The sequence below is a fragment of the Hippopotamus amphibius genome, chromosome 3 (genome assembly GCF_030028045.1).
Source record: "Hippopotamus amphibius kiboko isolate mHipAmp2 chromosome 3, mHipAmp2.hap2, whole genome shotgun sequence".
NCBI lineage: Eukaryota > Metazoa > Chordata > Mammalia > Artiodactyla > Hippopotamidae > Hippopotamus > Hippopotamus amphibius.
In genome coordinates this window covers 10269413-10294982 of record NC_080188.1, presented here as the reverse complement: position 1 = coordinate 10294982, position 25570 = coordinate 10269413, and the positions used below count along the sequence as shown (strand labels likewise).

The window sequence follows — 25570 nt, the reverse complement described above, 5'->3', positions numbered from 1 at the left end:
TACTGGCATTGCCTATGGAGCTGACCCACCAGACATGGTAACAAAGTACAGAACCAGAGGTAATAAAATTCAAATGCTTCCAGAGATATCAATACCAGAAGCATGCATGTAATGGAGGAGTAAAAGATTCAGATACACAGAACACATAACCAGTGTTGACATCCAATTATTAAACAGAAGGGAAATTTGCTTCTTATCACTGTCTATTCAGAATTGAAGTTTTCTCATGTCAGTAAAATACTTGAGAGTGAGGCAAAGTCAATAATAGTTACATGATATATTTTCTGTTTTGAAATATATTGTGCAAATAAATTAATCAAAATTCCTCAGTTTTTCCTATAAACATCAAAAATGACTGACTAAGGGCACATGTTTTATTCATTCCAACTATGAAGACTCAAAAAATACATTTCTATCAACAATGAAAGCAAAATAAGACTGAAATACTTTCTGTTATTTCTATAGAAAATTGTACTACAATTATTGCCACAGGAAGGGAAAATTAAAGGGAATAAAAGAAAAATTCAGTATGATAAATTATAACATCTCTTTAGAGATATAGGAGAATATATTTCCACAATCAAACAAGAACCAGATTTTATATAAAGGAAGCATTCATAAAATAAAAAAATCTTAGAAATATACATACAATAGGAACTTCTGGAGATCTTAAATATGAAAGCATAAATATAAATGACAAAGGAGGGTTTTTAAAATAAGTTTGAGAAAAATCTTCAAGAAAACAAAGGTACATATATACATAATAGAAGAGAAATATTTTAGATATTTTACTGTAGTAAACAAGACTATCCAATTCTTCATTGATTGAGAGAGAATAGAGAAAATGAGAGAAGAAAAGTATAAAATAATTCAAAAAATTTTCCTAGAATGGATGAACATAAATATCCCTCTTGAAAGGGCTAACCAAATAGTAATCATACTAAATGGAAAATGTAACCACAGTAAGATACAGTTTAGGAAATTTCCAAGCACTAGGGATGAAAATAATGGCTTACTGAAGAAAGAAAGGCTTCTGGAGAGAGATAGAGGGGAAAAAAAAGTTTCCTCATAAAGGTGGCAGCCTCAGAATGGCTTTGAACTTTTAAACAAGGCTAGATGCTGCCTTTCAAAATCCTGAAGAGAATTTATTTCCAAGCTAGAATTCTATAGCCAAACAAGTTTTCAATCAACTTATTTTCATGGGTTGACCAAAATTATTTTCATACAAGCAAAGTTTCAAAGTTGTTTTAAGTTACTCTTTCTCTTTCACGAAGCTATTGAAGGATGCTCTCCATGAAAATGAAAGAAAAAGAGGAAGTTCTGGGATTCAGGGAAACAATAGATCCAGCATGGGAAAATATAAAGGAAATGCCTGTGGTAATTATCGTATGGCAGGTGTAAAGTGTTATCTGAGTTTAGATAGTTTGGTAAGTGAAAAGTAATCATATTGTATTATGTGTCTCAATGATGAATGTATAGTGTTTCTATTGCTGCTGTAGCAAACCACCACAATCTTACCAACTCAAACAACACCCATTTATTTTCTCACAGTTCTATAGATAGAAGTGCTTCGACTGGGATAGAGTCCTAAGAATTTGTTTACTATCTCTCTGGACTAAATCAGAGTGTTGGCTTGCCTAAACTCTCAGTCTAGAGGATGTGGGGGAGAATCAGCTTCCAGGTTCTCAGGTTGTTGGTAGAATTTAGTTCTATGCTGCTTGTAGGGCTGAGGTGCTTGTTTCCTTTTAATAGATTACATTATCATCTTCTTGAGGCCACGTTCATTCCTTGGCTCCTGGTCCTCTTTGTGGTCAAGCCAGTAATGGTGGGTCGAGTCCTTCTCACACTTCAAATTTCTGTCTTCTACTTCTGCCTCATTTTTTTCTGCCTTCCCTTCTGCTACATCTCTTTGAGTGAGTGTTCTGCCTTCTTCTTCTGACTTTAAAATCTCATGTAATTACTTGTGGTTATCCAAATAATGCCATATAATCTCCCTGCTTTAATGTCAGCTGATTAGCAACTTTAGATTTTGTCTGCAAAATCATTCCACAGCAGTAGCTAGATTAGTGTTTGATTGAATAACCAAAGGAAAGGAATCTTGTGGGAACATCTTTAGAATTGATTCTGCTTGCCACGGTGAATAGTAGTTGAATCATCATAATAATGTAAACACTGGCTATTGATTTGACTAAAGTTCACATGTAAAATTCTTGAGAGGATTACAGGGAGGGTTATTTTTGTATATATTTGTAATTTTGGGGTTGGGGGAAGTGTAGGAAACAAAATACACTCTTATACAAGAAATAACTAAATTTAAGAACATTTTGCAAAAAAGCAAATCATTTAGAAATATGAAGACAAATACTAAAACAAATTAGCTAAATGAGTTAAAAGTGCATGCTTCTAAAGAGTAAGACAGTAATGGTGAGGGTTAGGGGGTCAGGAGACTACTTTTTATAATTATAAACTATATAAAACTATTTTAGTTTTGTAAATTAAGTATTTTGTTTTGTAATTTAAGTTAATATTTCAACAAAAATTAAAATAAAAAGCGGAAGATACATTAGAAATTGTGTCAATTCTTTTTTAAGTTACTGACCCATCCTTTTAAAACATGCTATGTGGGTTTCTCTTGCAAGATTATGGACTATGTTTTATCTCTTCTCAGATGTCTGTTTTGCTCATGAAAATTGGTACAGATTAGTAAAAATGGGTGATGGGGACTGAGTTTGTATGTGTACAAAATTAGCATGCTCAAATAGAGACTGAAATCTTGGTCTCATTAGCTTTCTTATAAATGAGCTATAATCTAAATTGGTTGACTGAGTTTGAGAGCATTGAACTAATAAGACAAAGTGATATATTTGACTAGTTTACTTATATAATACAATTTGCTTAAAATATGTTTGAAAAAACATTTACCACTAATTGGCCCAAATTTTAAGTCCTAGAACCAATTACTATTTTGTGAGTGTTAATAGCCACTGTAGCTCCTTGATAAGGAGGCCATGTCTCTCAAGTGACATAAAACCTAGTCCAGGCTCTATCAGGAAACTCCTTTGTAATCCTGAAGATTGTTTTGTGAGACTAGATGATTGTTATGGTAGCTTTTCAAGAATGAGAACTTTTTAAAAATAAATTTACTAATTTGGAAAGCATAACCTCTTGAGTATGGCAGTAAACTTTTTTTGAAAATTATTATTTTATAAGGGAAACATAGAAATGATAATTTCCAAGGCTATGTAGCAGAAGAAAAATTTAAATATTTTTGAAAAGCATTGCTTTGCAGAAATATTTACATGTACTTTGTATCTTTTATTTTTTAATTTCCAAACTTGATTGAAGAATTACATATGCCTTCTTATTGACAGTTAAAGCAAGCCAATCTATTCTAAAATTATCTCTAGTATCAGATAGTTATTATTCATGGTTCCAAGAAAAATTTAAATTACTAGAGATGCCAGAAATTTCTTCAGGTAAATTTCTGCAGTAAATATTTAATGTTTTAAAATGAGCATTTAGTCATATTTAGTAAAAGAAAACAGATGCAGTAATTAATTACTTTTTTTAATGGAAATTGAAAGAGCAACATAAAATGTAGATGAGCTCCATTGTTTGGTATCTCAGTTACATAGAAACTATGAAAAATTCAGGCTAAGCATTAATCATTCATGGGGCAATTAATTTTAATTAAGGCAAGTACAGAATCCCATATGGTTTTAGACATCATCTATTCATTAATGCAAACAGTCTGAGAGGAATCGTTTGGAACGTTTTGGTTGATAGCAATGGTGGACAGCCCTGGAGACACCTGGTTTAACATCCTCTAATTTTTATCCTGCTGTGCATCAGTGGGCAGGAATCCATGTTTAACAGTCTTTGGCGTGATGGTGTATGTGAAAGGAATTTTTTGTGTCCATTATTTCTTTGAAAATTCATAGCACTCATTGCTTTCTTTTTTGAAAATAAAATGTGCTACTTTATATATTTTCCTGATGTATGCTCTCTTGACATTGTTTTGATTATGTATATAGTCTTTCTCATACATCCACAGGCATACATACAAACTCATTTAAGTTAGTAACTGAATACTAGGGTCTCTCTCTTTTTTTAATATATGCTGTTCTGTGCATATTAGTTATTTATTGCTGTGTAACAAATTACTCCCAAAATAAAGAGGCTTAATCCAACTATACTTTGTATTATGTCACACATTTCTGTAGGTCAGGAATTCAGGAGCAGCATAACTGATTAGTCCTGGCTGGGGGATCTCTCATGAGGTTCAAGCTAAGATGCCAGCTGGGGCGGTAGTTGTCTAAAGACTTCACTGTGGCTGGAGGATTTCCTAAGGTGGCTCATTCACATGCCTGTTAGTAGGAGGCTCCTGTTTCTTACTGAAAGTTGTCAAAAGGCATCAGAACTTTGCCATGCAGATCTACCTTTAGCGGCCTCCTACCATGGCAGCCAGTGTCTCCTACAGCAAATGATCCCAAAGAGCAAGGAGAAAGTTGTAATGTCTGTTATGGCTTAGCATTGCCATATTCACAGTAGCTTTTTGACAGACCTATTCAGTGTGGGAGGGGATTGTACAGAGGCTTGAATACCAGCAGTTGATGGTCATTGGAGGCCATCATGGAAGCTGACTACACAGTGCTGAACTGTATGGACTTATAGTGAGATCTTTAAGTATGGAACCTGTATTCTTCCTCTCTCCACCTCAGCCTGTGTTACCAAATAACATCATATAAATGAGGAGCTTTTCATAGTAAGTAAATTACTCAGTTATTATACCAACATATACCCTTCTAAACCTCTATATTCTGTAAATTAATAACAAAATTAACTATCTCAATATCAAACATAAGTATCATGTTAAATAGGATGCATTTTAAAGGGTTAGTTTGCAAAAAGTACTGGATTTTTGGCTATACCAGCCTAAAATGCACTGTTTTATTAAGATGTCTGTTAGTTTTTTGAGGTATTGTTTAGTTGTCAATGGCCTTCTCTCTGAAAGATACAAAAGACCATCATCTTGAAATAGCTAAAGTCTTCTACAGAATAAAAACACTGGAGAAATGTTTTCTGATTTGTGGAGGTAAGGTTAAAAGCACTTTAATACTAATCAATTTGTAGAGACATGGTGGACCTAGAGACTGTCATACAGAGTGAAGTGAGTCAGCAAGAGAAAAACAAATATCGTATATTAACACATATATGCGGAATATAGAAGAATGGTACAAATCAACTGGTTTGCAAGGCAGAAATAAAGACACAGATGTAGAGAACAAACATGGACACCAAATGGGGAAAATGGTCAGGGTTGGGGGGAAATGAATTGGGAGATTGGGATTTCCATATATACATTACTAATAAGAAAAAAAGTATCAAGTTGGGCACCGTAAATATCTGCAGTTTATTGTATGTCAACTGTATCTCAATAAAAGTTCTTAAAAAAGAAAAGAAATGGAGGGGAAGAGAAAAAAACAAACAAAAACTAATCAGTATCTTTTCTCTTAGTAAGCCATGTTTTAATACTGCAGACTTTATGCCAGCTTATCCTGCATATCAGTAGGAACTGTTGACATTGTTTTGATGCTGTTACTTGGGATTTTATTATCTCTGAGAGTTTAAGTCTAAAATTTCATAAATGTCATTTTTTTTAATACTAGAGGTAGATAACATTACTTTTGAACAGTAATTACCTTTATTCTCTTGGTCTTTTGTCTAAAGTGATCCTTTTATATTGAAAAAAATAATAATAAAAGAAGAAAATACTTCAATGACTTGAAGTTTTTTAAAGTATAAAATATACTAGCCATTTTGGTAAATGCTTTTATCCCATTTGGTTAAGCTTAGTTCTTTCAAATGCTAATTTGAAAATGTACTAATTAAAAAAAAAACACAAAATTTTAGAATTACATAACAGAGATTTTATGGCTTAATTACAGTAACCAAATTATTTTGTCTGGATTAAATAGGTATTTTGATGGCATTTATTAGAATAGTTAAGGGAATAATACATTTCATTTAAAAAACTAAAACTAAAACTACTTTACTTGATCCCAAAATTTGATCGTTTTATAATTTATCTCTCTTTTTGCTTTAAAAATAATTACTCTGAGGGAAATAAATCTTCCATTAGTTTAATACACATATATTAACACTTATTACCCAAGAAATGTGTAACTCTGTTACCAGAAATTTACTCTTTACTTGGTATGAGACTCTTAAGATCCAAGGTTCATTTTTCTTATATCAAATTATAATGTTTATATAGATGAATACAGGAGGTTTATCACTAATACAAGAATGTTTATCCTAATGGCTTTTGCTTTTTTTCAATATAGTTACATTATAGGACATTATAAACTTCTGGAAAAAATCTACTTATTTGAGTATTCTGGTTAATTAGATTCTGATTAAAATAGAGTTTTATTATTTTAATAACTTTAGTACTAATGGTAAGAAAATAATATTCAAAAGATCGATAGGCATTGTATTAGTAATCTATCACTGTATAAAAATTAAACCAAAACTTAGAGGCTTAAAAAAAATTATGATCTCAAAGTTTCTGTAGATTGAGAATCCTGTCACTGAAGACTTGGTTCTTCTGGGTTAGTATTTCTTATGAAGTTGGCATCAAATGATCAGCTGGGGCTACAATCATTTCAAGGCTTACCTGGGAAACAGTCCTCTTCTTATGTGGCTTATGTGGCGTTGGCAGGATTCAGTTCCTCACAGGTTGTTGGACTGAGGACCCTAGACCCTCTGGGCAGAAGGATGCCTTAGTTCCTTGCCAAATGAGACTGTCCATGGAGTAGCTTACAATAGATCAGCTGGCTTTGTCACACCAAAGTGAGAAGAGCCAGAGAGAGAGAGAGAGAGAGGAGAGAGAGAGGGAAACAGGTATTTGGAAGTAAGTAATCCAAAGAAGCCCTCTTTCACGTGGAAGAAGATTTTTTTCTCCAAAAATAGCAGCAGGTGCAGCAAGAGTCAGTTTTCCAAGGCACTGGCAGGGAGCAAGATGTACATCTTGTGTTTGAAGGTAGGATTCAGGTTGGTAGAGCCCTCACCAGAATGTTCTTCAGGATGATATTGGGTGTTGGTTCTGACACTGCAGTTTTTTACCAGATTTTTTAGCTATGCCAACAATGACACAAACTAACTAAAATCTATTTTTAAAAAATTTGTATTTATTTATTTTTATTTTTGTCTGCATTGGATTTTCATTGCTGCTCATGGGCTTTCTCTAGTTTTGGTGAGTTGGGGCTACTCTTCATTGAGGTGTGCAGGCTTCTCAGTGAGGTGGCTTTTCTTATTGTGGAGCACAGGCTCTAGGCATGTGGGCTTCAGTAGTTGCAGCACACAGGCTCAGTAGTTGTGGTGCATGGGTTTTGTTGCTCCGCAGCTTGTGGGATCTTCCCAGACTAGGGATCAACTCTGTGTCCCCTATATTGGCAGGTGGATTCTTAACCACTGTGCCACCAGTGAAGTCCCTAACTAAAATCCATTTAATGAATTCCATGTCTGCTTAAATTATCTAGAGTCAGCTTCTCTTGCTGGCAGCTAAGTGCTCTGATGAATATATTTATTTTCCTCATTTATCATCTATTCTTTCTCCAATAAACAAGAGTTTTAACATAGTATGACTGTTAAAAACTGTCAGAAAATCAAATTTAGTTTTTATTTTGACAACTAATACTAACTTTCATATGTTTTTTGCATTACTTCGTACATATGGAATTAATTTGTTATGTGTAATAGCATAAATTTATTGTGCAGTTTTCCTATGTGCCAAGCATTGTTTTGTGTCTTTCACTTAGATTATTTCATTTAATTTTCAAAAGTATTCTTTGGGATATTTCAGGCTCTTTTTTTAAGATAAAAAAACTCAAATGTTGAAAGGTTAAGTAATTTCCCCAAAGTAATACAACTAAAAATAGTAAAATTAGGATTCAAATCTAGATGGTCAAAACCCCTGAGATCTTGGTCTCAGAAACAGTATTATTATGATTGTTTTCAAAGACCTTATTAAACAATAAAAATATGGCACTATTCAAAGTGAGATAAATATATTACATAAGATACAAAAGGAAAAATAATTATTCATTATATTAAGTAAGAACTACTATTCATCAAAAGATCCCATGAAGAGAGTAAAAAGGGCAAGTTCCAGTGTGACAGAAATTATTTATAATAAAGCATCTGACAAAGACTCATATTTATAATAAAAACCTTCCACAAATCAATCACAGTGACAATGATAACAATATCCAATAGATTATGACAATTGATAAGAACGGGCACTTCACAAAAATTAAAAGGTACTCAATTTCACATTTCATCAAGGAAATATAAATTAAAACACAATGGGATATACACAAAAATAAACTCAAAATGGATTAAAGACTTAAATGTAAGGCCAGACACTGTAAAACTCCTAGAGGAAAACATAGGAAGAACAACACTCTTTGACAGAAATCACAGCAAGATCTTTCTTGACCCACCTCCGAGAGTAATGGAAATAAGAACAAAAATAAATAAGTGGGACCTAATGAAACTTATAAGCTTCTGCACAGCAAAGGAAACTATAAACAAGATGAAAAGACAACCCTCAGAATGGGAGAAAATATTTGCAAACAAATCAACAGACAAAGGATTAATCCCCCAAATATATAAATAGTTCATCCAGCTCAATAACAAAAAAAAAAAACACAACCCAATCAAGAAATGGGCAGAAAACCTAAATAGGCATTTCTCCAAAGAAGACATACGGATGGCCAAGAGGCACATGAAAAGCTGCTCAACATCACTAATTATTAGAGAAATGCAAATCAAAATGACAGTGAGGTATCACCTCACACTAGTTAGATTGGGCATCATCAGAAAATCTACAAACAGTGAATGCTGGAGAGGGTGTGAAGAAAAGGGAACACTCTTGCACTCTTGGTGGGAATGTAAATTGATACAGCCACTATGGAGAACAGTATGGAGGTTCCTTGCAAAACTAAAAAGAGAGTTACCATATGACCCAGCAATCCCACTGCTGGGCATATACCCAGAGAACACCATAATTCAAAAAGACACATGCACTCCAATGTTCATTGCAACACTATTTACAATAGTCAGGACATGGAAGCAACCTAAATGTCCATCAAGAGATGAATGGATAAAGAAGATGTGGTACATTTATACAATGGAATACTACTCAGCTGTAAAAAGGAATGAAGCTGGGACATTTGCAGAGTCATGGATGGACCTAGAGACTGTCATACAGAGTGAAGTGAGTCAGCAAGAGAAAAACAAATATTGTATATTAACTCATGTATATAGAATATATACATGAGAATATAGAAAAATGGTACAAATCAACCAGTTTGCAAGGCAGAAATAGAGAAACAGATATAGAGAACAAACATATGGACATCAAGTGGGGAAAGCAGGGGGAGTTGGGGTGGGTGAATTGGGAGATTGGGATTGCCATACATACATTACTAATGAGAAAAAAAAATCAAATTGTATGCTTTAAATATATGCCCTTTATTGTATGTCCAAAAAAAAAACCACACAATGGGATATTACTATTTACCCCTTTCCCAAGCTAAAATGAAAATGATTGAAACTATTTGTTAAATGTGGACTATTCAAAGTGCTCATGTACTGCTGCTTGGAGTGTAGATTTCCATTTTGGAAAATTCTTTGCCAGTATCACTCAAAGCTGGACAAATTCAAATCCTGTGACTCAGAAGTTAAATTACTGGATATATAAAAAGGAGAAATGCTTTTATAGCTTGACCTAAAATATAAAAAAAAAAATGTTAATAGCAGCACTATTTTTAATAAAACAACCTAAATACATATCAGCAGTCAAGTATATAGATATTTTGTGATATAGTCATACAATTGTATACTGTATTTCAGTAGGAAGGTATACATTATTACCGTTGAAAACAAACACACAGAGAAGTGTACAGATTGTCAGAGTACAGCTTGCTGAATTTTTCTCATGTGAACATACCTGGGAAACCAACACTGGATCAAGCCTTACTGTATACTGGCATAGAAAGGTACTTTTTCCTTATATCCCATTCTAGTCACTATCCCTCCAAAGGACACCACTATTTTTATCTCTTATGTACGCTGAGTCAATCAGTACATGTTCCTTTGTATTTTATTTTGTTGATAAACATTACACTTGTGAGATTCTTTCATAGAGACTATATTTTGGCTTTGTGGTTTCTTAAGATAAGTAAAGGAAAAGAAATCATATAAAATCAATTGCTCAATTAAATCAACATGAATGAAAATATGTATAAAATTACCAATCTTAAAATAAGACAAGTGGAGAAGTAATTTACATCACAGATAACAGGCAAAATATTAATGTTGCAGATACATAAGGAATGCCTGTAAAAGATAAATTCTCAATCAAAATATAAGCAAAGGATTTTACACAGAAGATAGACTCTATGTAAAACACATCATAATAATTTTCTTTTGCTGTGTAACAAATCATCACAAACTTAGCAAGTAAAAACAACCTTTACTATTTTCCCTCTATGCTAAACATGTTCACTCAGCATAGAAATACATATCAGTCTAGGTATTTGCAAGATCATTAAATAGGAAGTCCCAGACTTTGTTTCCCCTTAGAAACACCAACTCAACAACACTGTAAGGTCTACAAAAGCTTTATGAGAAGTCTAGACGCAGTTAGGACATTGCAGTGACCCAGGCAAGCTCAAAGCCAAGAACATCAGCATGGGAATGAGTAAGAAAACTTTTATTTCAACTATATCTGTTTTTCCACCAAGTTGGCACAGCTCACAGTTAGGAGGAGAAACTCAATGTGGCTTCTCCTATGGGAGGGAAAAAAGAAGAGTAGAACATCATGCAACGTTCTGGCTCTTCAGAGGCCTCCTGAAAGGATTGGTTTCTGTTTCACTTGACTCCTAAAGGTGATAGGGGATCACATTCTTTGGATACCTGGGGGTGGCTGAGAACAAAGGAGACATCAATGGTTTAAAGCAACACCAAAAAACCTGTAGTAACACAGACAGAGGAGAGAGGGCAAAAAAACTACAAGCTTTTAATAAAGCTACTAGCAAACCTCTCTAAATGAGAAATAATACTCGTGCCTAGAGAAGAAGTAATCACAGGAAAGGTCTGAGAGACTCCAAGAGCCTCTAGCCAGCCTGATGGGTGATGCTCTTTCCTTGTATGAAGCCTGTCAGAAAAGAATGAGAGAATGGCTGCTTTTTCAAAAGGACCAATCACAACAAAATATTATAAGGCACACAAAGAAATAAGAAAATGTGACCCAGTCAAAGGAAAACACTCTCCATAAACTGACTTTAAGGAAATAGAGGTCTACAAATTACCTGATAAAGAATTCAAAATATTTGTTTTGAAGAAGTATACTACAAGAGAACACAGACAACTAAATAAAATCAGGAAAATGATCCATGAACAAAATGAAAACATCAATAATGAAGTAGTAACTGTAAAAAAAGAAGCAGCTTGTTTTTAGCTGTAAAAAATGTAACTGATAAATTAATAACTAACTTGAAAAATCCACTAGATGGGTTCAATAGTAGGCTTGATCAAGCAGAAGAATCAGTGAACTCCAAGAAAAGTCATTTGAAATTAGTGAGCTAGAAGGGAAAAAGAAAAAGAAAAAATAGTAAAAAAATGTAAAAATAGTCTAAAGGACTTATAATGTACCATCAAAAGGTTCCAACGTATGTATTATGAGAGTCCCAGAAAGAGAAAAGAGGGAGAGAGAGAGAAATCTTATTTGAAGAAAAGAGTGACTGAAAACTTCACAAATCCAAATCTGAAGGAGGAAATGGAAATCCAGTTTCAAGAAGCTGGAAGGATTCCAATTAGAATAAATTCAAGAAGGCCTACAATGAGACACATTATCACAGAACTGCTAAATTCAACAGCAAAGAGAGAATCTTGAAAGCATCAAGACAATAGTGACCTAGCATATACAAAGGAGCTCCCATAAGGTCATCAGAGGTTATTTCAGCCAAAACATACAGTCCAGAAGGAATTGGGATGAAATATTCAAAAGTGCTGAAAATTTTAAACAACAACAAAAACAAACATCTGCTAACAAAGAATACTATGTCCAGAAAAAAGGGTTCTTCAAAACTGAAGTAAAAATCACAACTTTCTCAGATAAATGAAAGCTGAGAAAGTTCCTTTTCACTAGACTTGCGTTATAAGAAATGCTAACAGGAGTCTTTCAAGTTGAAACAAAAAGACACTAGGCAGCAACAAGAAAGCATATCCTGTCCTCAGGCTGGATATAAGCAGGATTATAATATTTTCAAGAACAATTGTTTTGCAGTTTATTTAGTTTTCTGTAATGTGTAGCACGTAGTCTGTACTGATTACATGCTTTAAGTTTTTTAATGTAAACTTAGGACATTCTATTAGCACAGTAATAATAACTTGAACTTCCTTGAATATAGGAAAAATAAGAGTCAGAACAAAGTTGTCAAGGATCCAATTACATTAATGCTGATGAGTGGCAATAAATGTTTTGGCAAAGATTGACAACTTACATAGATAAAAAAGAATAAATATGTCTTAATGAAGAAAGGACATTTTAAGAAATCATGGTGCCCTAAGTATGATTCTTAAATTTAAAAGTAGTATGTTTTTATTCTCTTTTTGTATTAAGGACACTAAAACTAAGACAACATCCCTGCCGCAGTGGCATATATAATGAGTAGCAGAAATAGATATATAAACATTTTACTGTCTTATGGTGAAGAATGGCACGATAATAGGAGATAATGGACTGAGAAAAAGTAAACACTATTCTTTGGAAAGATAAGAACTGTGATCTAGGACAGAAAATATTCTAAATATTCTGCTAGGAAGGAGAAAAAATAAAAGCATGAGTATTTCAGACTGAGGAAATGGCAGAAAGTCTTTCCTCTTAAAAAAAAAAATTAAAAGGATGTCAGTGCTCAGCCACATCAAAGTGAAATATAATTGTGAAAAATACCTAGGGCATATATGTCATTGGGCTTCTGGTTGAGCACTCATAGATAGCAGCAGAGCTGGAATGTTAATTAAGGACCAGAGGAAGAATAGGACTGAATGCCATGAAAAGAGACGGGACTTTAGATTGTTGATATAAAAAATTTACCCAAATTATTCTCAACAGAAAACACAGAATCAAAGAATAGCCTTAAATCAGAAAGTGGTGAAATATTAATGCCAAAACATGGAAAAGGAAAATTACAACTCATGAACCTTAGTGCTTTTGGACTTCCCTTATGAGTTCTTTTTTTCCAATTTTTGAATTTACCTACCAAGAGGCCCAGTTGACATCAAATTATAGCCAAAATGTTGAGTCGCTTGATTTCTGTGCCTTATCCATGCCTACATCTCCGCACTTCAAACATATGAACCCACTCCTCACACCCTCTCTTCTTGATTCTTGTCTATTTTTATAGACAAGTAACATGGTGAATTGTGTTCAAACAATTAGTGACATATCTTTAGCTTGATCTTATTGTATTAGAGCACTTGTCTTCAAAACACAGTAACATTTGTAACAGAGGAAGTGAGGCTTTGATAGTAAAAATTCAAAAATTTTATCTAGAGATTTTATAGGGAAAGAGATCATTTTTAGTATCAGTGAAATTATACCAGTAAGAGAAAATATTACCACTCTTACTACATACATACATGTTTGTGATTACATTTATATGTACACAAACATGTATATATATATGTGTATGTATATGTATATATACATATCTTAAGATTATATATATATTAATATTATGTATGTGTGTGTATTTATATATGATAAAGCCAAATTTTTAAAAACAGAATTGTTTTAGTACTAGAATATAATTTTCACTATTATAATTTAAACTAAGTTAATACAATTTAAATTTTTGAGCATATAGAATATAACTGGGAAGAAGCAAATTGGCAATGATTTATTGCGCACCATATGCTAATCATATTAATCATTTTCTTTGAAACAATAAACTCCAGGTGCATAGAACCTTCAGTGATCTTAACTATACCTGTCCAAGTTTCCAACAACTTCATGCAGGTAACTTTAAAAATAAATCATCAATATGAAATTCAGCTGCAGAACATAAAACAATGTTGCCAAGCAACTAATGGAAATCTATTATCCACTTTATAGATCTGAGACAACACAGTTGTGCTTGAATTTCAGAAAAATTTAAAGAAAAGTGTATGTATATGTATATTCTTTTTAATGTCCAGAATTTTAGAAATGCCAAATGCTAAATTTGATCTTTAGCTGTGTTCAGAAAAAAATTAAAGTATGTCTTTTAATATGAGTTTGCAAATTATCAGTAATTCACATAAAAATGAGACACTCAGTGCATTATGAATTTTACTAACCTTATTTCATTTAGAGAGTTGGAGGCTTATTTTACCCTGCCATAGAAGAGAATTTTATCTTTAAATTTGATGTTCAATTTATCAAAAAAAATTTTAACTAGTTTCATGTGAATTATTGTTTTCTGAAATATTGTGACTTTCAGCCATACCACTACTTCATTTGTTTTTAATTTTTGTGATAAGATATTGGATATGAAACTATTTGTCATTTGAAATGAACAGCTAAACTGTCATGCTGTAAAATTTCTGTTTATCACTTTTAATATTTACAAAGAGGGCTTAAATCAAAAAAATATTTTTCACTGCAAACTTGTTTTATTGTGTTGGCAGCTAAGATCAAGGATATAATGCTTTGTCTTTAAACAATTTACTTGAAAAATCAAATTTATGTAGTTTTCTCTTTCTACTCCTTCCCAATTTGTTTATAAATAGCTTTTCCTTGAAAGTTTATAAATTAATGATAAAAGAGTTGTTTTATCACTTTTAATGTTTGATATTTTACATGATTATAAACATTACCAAGGATTAATAATGGTTAACAAGGATTAATAAGGGTGAGGTTCTAAATCTGATCTTTCAATGGAATATCACCATCAGTCTTTGGAAATGCAAGTTACTACACTGACGTGTCATGAAAATATTAAAGAAATATTAGAGAAAAAATAGTATTCTATTAATTGTATGATATTAATATATACAAATGGTATACCAAAATGTCCTAAAGTAGACAACCCTGGATACATATGTACTTGAAAACCATAATAACTTAATTGTCAAAAATAGATCATATCACGTCCAGAGTAGAAACCAAAAAAGAATCATTCAAGGTTGATAGGTAGCTGTAGGAGAATGACAAGAGGCAAGACATTATGGATATGGATAAGATCGGTGTGATGCATAGGTTCTATTTTGTTACTGTAACAAATTACTGCAAATTTGGTGGTTTAAAGCAATACAAATGTATTCTTACAGTTCTGGAAGTCAACAGTCCAAAATGGATTTTACTAGGCTAAAATCGAGGTGTTAGAAAAGCTGTATTCCTTCCTGGAGGTTTTAGGGGAGAATCAATCCCTTCTGTTGCCTTTTCTGGCTTCTAGAAGATCTATGCATTCCTTAGCTTATGGACCCCTTCCATCTTAACAGCCAGCAATGGCTGAGTAGTTTTTACCACATCATTCTGACACTGACTCGTCTTCTGCTTCCTTCTTCCACATTTATGGACTCTGGTGATTACATGAGGGATTAATCAAGGATAATTTCCCCATCTCAATGTTATCTGATAAGCAACCTTAATTTGATTTGTAATCTCAATTCCCCCTTATCATATAGCCTACCATATTTATAGGCTCTGGGTTTAGGATGTGCACATTTTGGGAAATCATTATTTTGCTTACCACAAGCAATAAACTATAAAAACTAGCATTGTTAGGCACAGAAGAAAAAATATAAAAGGCTGAAAAACTGTATATGTTACATTCTAAGTGCCTTTAAATATCTTGAGACATTGAAGTGTAAATATTCTGAATTTAGGGTGAATTTCTTCTCACATTTCTTAGGTTTTCATATTTGTTTTCACCAGTTTCAGTTATAATCTATATGACTTAATATATGCAATCTAAAATTCCATCATTATTGATGGATGGGACTGTTAGTCTATAATCATCTTTCTTTGCTGGCCAGGGTTATTAACATTTAAAGCAGCCAGAAAGAAAATAAAAGTATCATATGTGTTTACTCTACTGTAGAATAGTTTGGACTATTCATTGGTCAACTTCTTTGCCAACACTTTGACCTAATTAGTTGGCTATCTTAAGAGATTCCAAACACTAATGAAATTAACAACCACATCCTTTTTCTTTTTTAAAGTTTCCCAGATACTTTTATTTTTTTTTTTTATAAATTTATTTATTGGCTGTGTTGGGTCTTCAATGCTGCACACGGGCTTTCTCTAGTTGTGGCGAGCGGGGGCTAGTGTTCATTGTGGTGTGTGGGCTTCTCATTGCAGTAGCTTCTCTTGTTGCAGAGCACAGGCTCTAGGCATGTGGGCTTCAGTAGTTGTGGCACATAGGCTCAATAGTTGTGACTCACGGGCTCTAGCACAGGCTCAATAGTTGTGGCATATGGGCTTAGTTGCTCTGTGGCATGTGAGATCTTCCTGGAGCAGGGATCAAACCTGTGTTCCCTGCATTGGCAGGCAGATTCTTAACCACTGCACCACCTAGGAAGTCCAACAGCCACATCATGATAATGACATTAAATTATCTCCAGGAGTTTATTTAAGCACACCCTATTTGTATATGGTTGAAACCTAATATCAATGTAAACTACTTCCACTTTACTTCATAATTGTTATAAAATCAGTTTAAAGGGGATAAAAATAACTCAAAGTCCATGTCTTTTGTTAATACCTCCCCTAAACATCTCATCCATTTATTGTATCAGAAGCCATTCTGTATCTGGAAAACAAGTATAGTATTTTTTCCACACTTAATTATAAACCATCAACTATTTATTATATATATACATGGATATTATATTATCTGTACATAATCAGAGAATTTCAGAATTTAGGTACTTAAAGAGAAATAATGGAGTAACTAACCCAAACCTAATTTAGAGAAGAAAAGATGTCTACATCAAGCTAATTTGAAAAACTTATGCCTCACTTTCTGAGCCTATATTGCATTTTATTCTCAGTTCATTTTAAAAAAATATCATTCTGAAAAGGAAACCCTCTTACACTATTGGTGGAAATGTATATTTGTGCAGCTACTATGGAAAACAGTATGGAGAATCCTTAAAAATCTAAAAATAGAGTTACCATATGACCCAGCAATTCCACTCCTGGGTATACATCCAGAAAGGATGAAAACTCTAATTTGAAAGATACTCTGCTTAATATTCTATAATAACCTAAATAGGAAAAGCATTTGAAAAAGAATAGATACTTGTATATATTTAACTGAATCACTTTGCTGTACACTTGAGACTAACACAACATTGTTAATCAACTATATTCTAATATAAAATAAAAATTAAAAAAAATTAAAAAAAAGAAAACGTACATGCACCTCAGTGTTCATTGCAGCACTATTTACAATGGCCAAGACATGGAAGCAACCTAAATATCCACCAACAAATGAATGGATAAAGAAGATGTGGTGGATATAGATATAGATATAATCTCTCTCTATATGTATATATATGTATATATGTATACACACACAGACACACACACGCACACACACAGTGGAATATTACTCAGCCATAAGAAAAAATGAAATAATGCCATTTGTAGCTTCATGGAGAATCTAGGGATTATCATACTAAGTGAAGTAAGTCGGACAGAGAAAGACAAATCCCACATGATACCACATATATGTGGAATCTAAAAAAAAGTGTAATACAAATGAACTTATTTACAAAATAGAAATAGACTCACAGACATAAAAAGCAAGCTATGGTTACCAAAGGGGAATTGGAGAGAGGCATAAATTAGCAATTTGGGATTAGCAGATACAAACTACTATATATAAAAAATAGATAAATAGCAAGGGCCTACTGTATAGCACAGGGAACTATATTCAATATCTTGTAATAACCTCTAATGGAAAAGAATCTGAAAAAAAAAAAAATCCCTACCATCACACCTGTGGTGTGTGTTAAAACACTGTGTTAAATTCTTGGGAAGCAGCAAGGGTTGCAGAGGTGTTACAATCACACATATTTGAAGAGGTCTGAACTAAAGGCAGAAAAAAGTTGACTTGGATACTCGTTCTTTTCCTCTTTGTCTGAATGTCACACCTATGCACAAACAGTTAAGTTCATATATTTCTTTGTTTCATAGTAAAGTTGTCTGACATTAGAGAGTGGAGATCTGAAGGACTTTAAGATTTTTGCTTGGGTTTGGTTTAGGCTCCTGGAATTAGATTATAGACAACAAAACGTTGAAAACATTTATGTTTTCCCTTGCTGCCCTAGATCTTGATAATTTATCGTTTCTGATGTATAGATGCCAGAAAGGAAGATTTAGAAGAAATCACATTTAATATTGGCTTTCTGGAAGGCACAAGTCTCACAGGTCTCCTAAGTTTTGTAGCATAGACTATTTATTAGATAATGGAATGGCAATATGACTCTAGGGACATGAGAAAAGGCAAACTTTTGTGTGTGACTCCAGTTACTTGTTATAGATTGTACAAAAACATAGGGGTGAGATGGGACCTTTGAACTGAGAGGTAGTTGAGAAAGTATTTTAATACAGGCAAAGGATCACTTATAAACTCTCCATAAATTATATTTCCCATTCTGAGTCAGGTTTGAGACAGAGTACCTATAAGTAGGCCTGCAGACATATGAGGTCAATTACCTATGCTAAGTTTTTCTTAGACAGAATGTTCTTCTCCATTGTACCTCAAGGTTCCAAAGGGCAATGGTTGTAAGAGCCAGTACTGGTGTTGCTAATAAGGTAGTGAAATGAAGATGTTCTATCAGAAAAATGTGTTTGAATGGAAATACAAATACTTCATAGCTATATATCCTTGGTCAATTTATTAATTTTCTCTAAGGCTTCATTCCAGAGAATAGAAATAATACAATTGTTCTTAAACAATTTTTTTTTAACAATTAAAGTTAATACCTATATAAAACAACTGGTTCTGAGTACTTACCCAATACATATTTGTTCCATTTTCTTTCCTCTTTTTTAGAACAAGTGATTAGAAAAAGATGTTAAGGTAAGGCTCAAGGATTTCACAGGGTAGAGAAAATAATTATAAATAAGTAGAAGGAATTCATGACAAATGAATTTTTACAAAAAGAGAAAAGAGGAGGAGAAGGAGGAGAGAGAATGAAGAAAGAAGAAATCATAGATTGGGAACAGCTGGAGGGATGATTTGCCAGTACAACAGTCAGGCTCACCTATAATGTAAAGAGTATTTGGAAGAATAATCGGAAACCACTCTGGGATAAAAGTCTGGGTCCAAATTGTGAAAAGTCCTTACGGTAAATACATAGGCCAAAAATATGTTTTAAAATCTGACTGTGCTCTGTAAACAGAGAGCAAAATAATACTCTTATCTCCTTTTCCATTTGGCTTCAGAGAATGCTTTGGATCTCTCAAGACTGCTAGCTAGCACCCTGTCAGGAAAGAAGAATAGGCTCAATACAATTTTGGTAAATGAACAGATGTTAATTGAAAAACATTTTCCATCAAATAAACATTATTTGGATCTTGACAAGATGGTATCATTTAAATAGTTCTATGATCATCAGCTGTCCCAGAAGTAGTAGGAACCCAACTCAAATACCTACACACGGCTATTTAAATTTATATTTAAATTAATTAAATTTAAAAATCAAGTCCTAAGTTGCATTAGCCACATTTCAAGTGTTCAATAGCCACACATTCCTAGTGTTTACTGTATCTGAAACTTTAGATTATATAACATTTCCTTCTTTGGAGAAAATTCCATTGGATAGGGCTGAATTTAGTATAGCTAATCTTATGAATGTAGGTGCATTCCGTTATGCCTGAAAGGAACTCCTTTAATCCATTTATTTGTTCATTCATTCATAGGGTGAAAAACTTGTCCCAATTTTCCCTAGACTTTCCCTGTTTTAGGAGGGAAATGACATAAATCTCTGCAGTACTTGTGGAGATTTACATTGGTGATTTGACAGTGATTAATTTTTAAGTATTTCCTTGCCTACTCCCATGCTGGTTTACTCCACTGTACTAAGAGTTTACATTAATTTCCTACCTTGTACCTTGATCTTTCATTTTGTTTGCTACTGCCTCATTTCTCCATTGTTCTGTGAGAAATAGGGCTTTTCTCTAAAGACAAGAGTGTGCCTGGGATTTAATATCATCTTCAGCCTCTTTCTCATGGGGCATTAAATATTTTGCATATATTTCATACAACGATATATTAGTCTTTTCATGGATAAACTAATATTTGTAGTTTTGATCATTTCCTGGTGTTTACCTAGAATATTTCATGCTCATGTGCAGCTTGAACAATCACTCATACAGAAGATTGCCTGAGTAATACCAAAGTGCTTTATTCACATGGAAATTAAGGCTTCAGAATTTCCATTTGATTTTGCCTCTATAAATGTTTTCAATCTTTCTTGTGTCAAATCAAATTGAGTTCTTTTTTGTTCCATTTTGATGTGACGGGGCAAAGTATTCTATCACTGTACCATTTAAGTGGACAATTTCACAATGATTCCATTTATTCCACTTTGGCCACAGGTAAGACTTTTCTTTATAATACCAATAACATAGAAGGTGTTCAAACCCTCATAACCTATATTATTGGACAAGAAGAAGATTTTGAGATGTCCTACATCACCAGGAAGTGAACAGCATATTGGAATGGGATGGACAATGCCTGAGCAGAATCTGGGAATATAGACTGACCATCAATAATAGGAGCTTATACCACTTAAAATAGACTAAGTTGCAGGAAAACAAAATAGAACTACATATGAAGTGGCTCAAGAGGATAAAATTTTAGTTTTGCTTTCATAACTCTCTTGGGGCGAGGTCTCTAGGTCTATAAGCATTGGGGGAGTTGGCTAGAATTTATCATCAACTCATTTCGGCACACAAGTAAATAGAAGTTCTTCCATCTTCGATTATCTCCCAAGGTTACCATGTTTGCTTTGGTTATCTATTGCTACATAAAACACTATCTCAAAACTTAGGGGCTGAAACAAACAAACAAACAAAAACATGTTTACAATTTACCAATAGCCTCAGGATTCACCTGGTAGATTCTTCTGCTGCTCTCATCTGAGCTCACTCATGTGACTGCTGTCATCTGCAGTCTCAATTTGGTCTCATTCACATGCCCAGTAGCTCAGATGGAATAGCTGGAGTAGTTCAGGACTGGCCAGAAATCCATGATGGCTGCATTCATATGTCTGACAGCTCAGTTGGGATTGCTGGACCAGTTTAAGGCTGAACAGAAATTTCTTTTTCTCCACATTGTCTCTCCAATAAGGCAGATGAAACTCTTTATATAAAGGCTCAGGATTCCAAGAGGGCAAATGTTGAAATTATTAGGTCTCCTAGGGGCTAGTCCTTAAAATGGGACACACCATAGCAACTGTATTTCATTTGTCCAAGCAACTCATATGGCCAGCAGAGATTCTCATATTGATAGAGTGACAAGGACTCTGTGACCAGATTTAATACGCCAAAGCAAGTGTCTCTATCCAGCTAATTGAAGGAAGAATGGTGATGGCAAGAACAGAGGAGGTTTTTAATGAGTAAGTCTGGAAATGGCAGGCATTATTTCTATTCATTTTCTATGGCCACAGATTTTTTCCCATTGCTGTCTGCATGTCCCCTTTGCAATGAAGATTATCAGCTTCTTCCATTATGAGGTCAATTATATTTCTGTGGTCTTAAATTTGGACTTGGCTCTCAGATTATATTTTATTTTTTTGAACAAGGACACAAGGAGAAACCTGAAAAAAAATGATTGCGCTTTGGGGTTTACCTTCTCTTATTGCTCTTAGAAGACACTGCTTCCACTGCTATCTGAAGTCCCAGATAATCTGTTGGATGCTGAGAGACAAATGGTTCAGAATTTCCCATTACCCCAGATGACAGCTAAACAACCTCCAGAAGAAGATCTACAGATGAATGCGGGAACCCAGCAAAATCAAGAAAACTTCACAGTTGAGTCTTGTCCAAATTATTAATTTATAGAAATGTGAGCTGAACAAATGATTGTTTTAAGCCACTAAATTTAGGAGTGATTGGTTACATACAAAGTTAATTGATACATATTCTATTGTTTAGAACACAGTTCCACCTAAATACAAATGAAGCTAAAATGTGTGTATTTTAGTTGTCTGCCAAAGACAAAGAGGAATCTCATTTAGATGAAGTTAGCAGTCTGCCACAATGCAGACTGCTATTCATCCATTTGTACCCTTCTCATCATGCATTCACATAAGACACATGCAGTCTCCTCACCAGTTCCATTTAATCACTGTATTCATCTCAAAATATTATTTCCATATTGCCATGATATGCTTTTTATAGTAAAGCACATCATGGCAATATGTGCTTTATAAAGCACATATAAAATAAAAATGTAAGTCTCTCTCCTTGCAACTTCCCCACTTCTGATATATAATGGCAGAGCAAGAAAAGATGATACATAATAAAAATTCTTATTTATAAAAGGAATCAAAATAACACATAATAGTCATTCAACCATAGAGGAGGTAATGCAAAATTCTGCTGAGAAAACATTGTGTGACCAATATGTTCCCCGCCCCCGATCTCCTCTCTATACGGAACTTGCTTGTTCGTGGTTTTCTGTGGCCTCTGGCTCCATGCTCTGGGTAGTTCTTTCTTGTCCATAATTTATATGGTCACATTCAAAGTGATTATTAGGGAATAACTTGTACCAGTTTTACGTTATTTACAACCCAGGTTTTTACAATCACAGATTTTTTTAAGATCTGGCACATGGCTCATCTGAAAAACAACTCAATAGGCTTCTGATCTTTTTGCTTACATTTAGTACCCTAAGCCAATAATTTTCACTGAATTTATTTCCAGGAAAGTGTTCTTAGAATTATTTTTATATGTGCCTCTTTTTCTTCATATCTGTCTCACCTTAATAGGAGTCATTCAACTTTGAAGCCATAGAAAGGTATATGACTGGATAGAAAACTTTATTCTATGTTTTGAGATCCAAGAGCAGTTAACTTTTCTGCTCTTGCAAAGTTGTTAATTCCTTGACTCTTTTTTTTTTTTGAAACACCTTAGGTTTATTATTAATTAGCAACACATATCTCATTCTCAGCCACAATATGGAGAAGGAGGGTGTTCTTTCATACTGAAAAATCAACTACGTAATATGGTACATTATGTGCAAATGTAAATACTGAAGAACTCTGCAAAAGTTTAATCAAAATCTGTTTTCAGTTTGTTAATGATTTCCCAAGAAAACCACTGAGGGAGACACGGCAACCTGGTGAGAACATCATGAATCTCTTCAGCATCAATGTTTATAATGGCAGTTTTGATTATGCTGATCCAAGTAATGCAGGGGTGGCAGGTTAGGTGAAGGCAAAGGTTTATTCTTAGTTTCCCCAAATGCTGTCTTACTTGATTTAGGAGGGCTTGGGAACACCCACGAATTATCTTCCAGAGAATTTCTGCCATAAGAGTTGTGTTCCTGAAAGTCTGTGCCATTGTGAGCAATGGCTTGTTCGTGATCTGTCCACGACTGGAGAACCGCTCTCTCTGATAAAACCTTTGCATCTCCTGGTAAAGGGGAAGAGGTGGCATGACAAAGAATTTTGCCGTTTGGTGAGAGAGGCACGTGTCTTTTGTACATTGCAGTAAAATTCGTCAAGTGCAGTTTTGTGCTGTCTTTCCCCAGGTCTTCCCTGCATCCTGCTGGGGAGCAAGCTTTCTTGATTGCAGTTGAGGTTTTCAGCTTTCTTAGTAGTTCAGCTTGTATTTGAGTCACCAGATGTAAATTAGACATTTCTCTGTTCAGTTCCCAGTAGGTACTTTGCATGTTATCACTTGAAATGCTTAGTCTCTGGAGATCTCTGCTCTTCAGATTGTCTTCCTGAGATGGATCCATTTGTTTGGCTCTTTGTAGCTCTGTTTTGAGATCTCTACATTCTTTCCTCATCAGTTCCAGGTCTTGCTCCAAACCATGGATCTTCAGGTCACAGCTCAACTTTTCCACCTCCCAGTTTGATGAAGGAGGATTTAAATTTCTTATCACCTGCTGAGTTTCCACCTCTGTTCTCAGCTGGAGGAGTTCTACTTCTTTAGATTGTAGCTGTTCATTCAACACTTTCAAAGATTCGGAGCTGTCTTTATTCATTTTATCCAATTTGGTCTTCAAATTATCTCTATCAATGCAAACCTCTCGATACGCATGATAGGCCTTATTTACTTGGTCTCGTCCCACAGAACTTGGTTCTTCATCCTTTGGAGCTCCTAGAAGCTTTTCTTCCAAAATTCTTATTCTTTTTTTTAAGAAAGAGTTCTCTCTCTGAATCCTTAAGTCGTTTTTTGATGTCTTCATATGCAGTGACAAGGGCAAAATGTGAAGCAACAGATTCATCTCCTGAATATATTGAGACTGGCGTCACAGGAGCTCTCCTATGGGCTTTTTCATGATTCAGAATGCAGATATCGTCTTCTACCAGTGAATCCATGACAGCCCGAACACAGGCTCCGCGGGGCTGCCGCCAGGGCCGCCGAGGTTCGATTCCCCAGTGTTTGGAAACGGAGCGAAAACAAACCGGGTGGCCAGGGATCACCGCGGGCTTCCGGTTTCCTGGAAGACAGTGCCGCTTCGCCGGCGAAGGCTGCCGCTGCGGGGACGCCGCGGAGAGACGCCCATTTCCCCCGCCTCGGCGGCGTCAGGGCCGGCCCGGCTGGCCGGTCAGCTGCGGCCCCGGAGGCCCTGGAAGGAGGGCCGAGCCGCCGCCGGAGAAGGCCGGTCACCCGGGCTCGTCGCCGCCCGCAAGGACCGCGACGCGCCGGGGGAGCGCCGCGAGGGGCTGGGTCTAATTCCTTGACTCTTATTCCCGTACAGTTCTGCTCTGAAATGGTCAATTCTTATCTGGCTAATTTATTTTTATTAAAGTCCTGCTCAATGCAGCAATGAAGTCAACACATACCAACATTCTATCTGGATGGGTTCTATCTGATAACTTACCCTCACACTACAGAAATGGTAGACTCTTTGCCTTCCAAGTTACTGAAATCATTGTGTTTACAAAGTGTTTTAAATCATTGTATGTCATGAGAATGCCTTCTAGTCTCTGATGTAATTTTCATAATTGCCTACCATATGACAACCAAATATTACTACTGATTTATGTATTAATTAGTGCAGGCTAGGTAACAATGCCAATTAGATTCAAACTTATAATAATTCTATGCAATAATAATGCATTTCTTGCTTACATGAGAATCTTGGGCAGTATCCAGTAAATGAGGTGTTCTGCTTCACATATTCAGAGACTCAGGATAAAGATTGTATTATCATCTTAAACATGTGACTTTCTACTTCACCATAATTTTCACTGTCCATTCAGAAGAAAGAGGAAGTAGCATGAAGAACTTTTTATGGGAAGTTTATCTGGGGGAAAGGGA

General features: G+C 34.6%; 1 protein-coding gene across 1 annotated transcript; it reads right to left on the bottom strand.

Moving 5' to 3' along the window:
• Positions 1 to 23444: 23444 nt before the first annotated feature.
• LOC130849936 (5-azacytidine-induced protein 2-like) lies at positions 23445 to 24624 on the bottom strand. The gene is given in 2 exon segments (XM_057729196.1): positions 23445 to 24456; positions 24458 to 24624. Coding segments are annotated over 2 exon segments (1179 nt in total).
• Between the last annotated feature and the right edge of the window lie 946 nt (positions 24625 to 25570).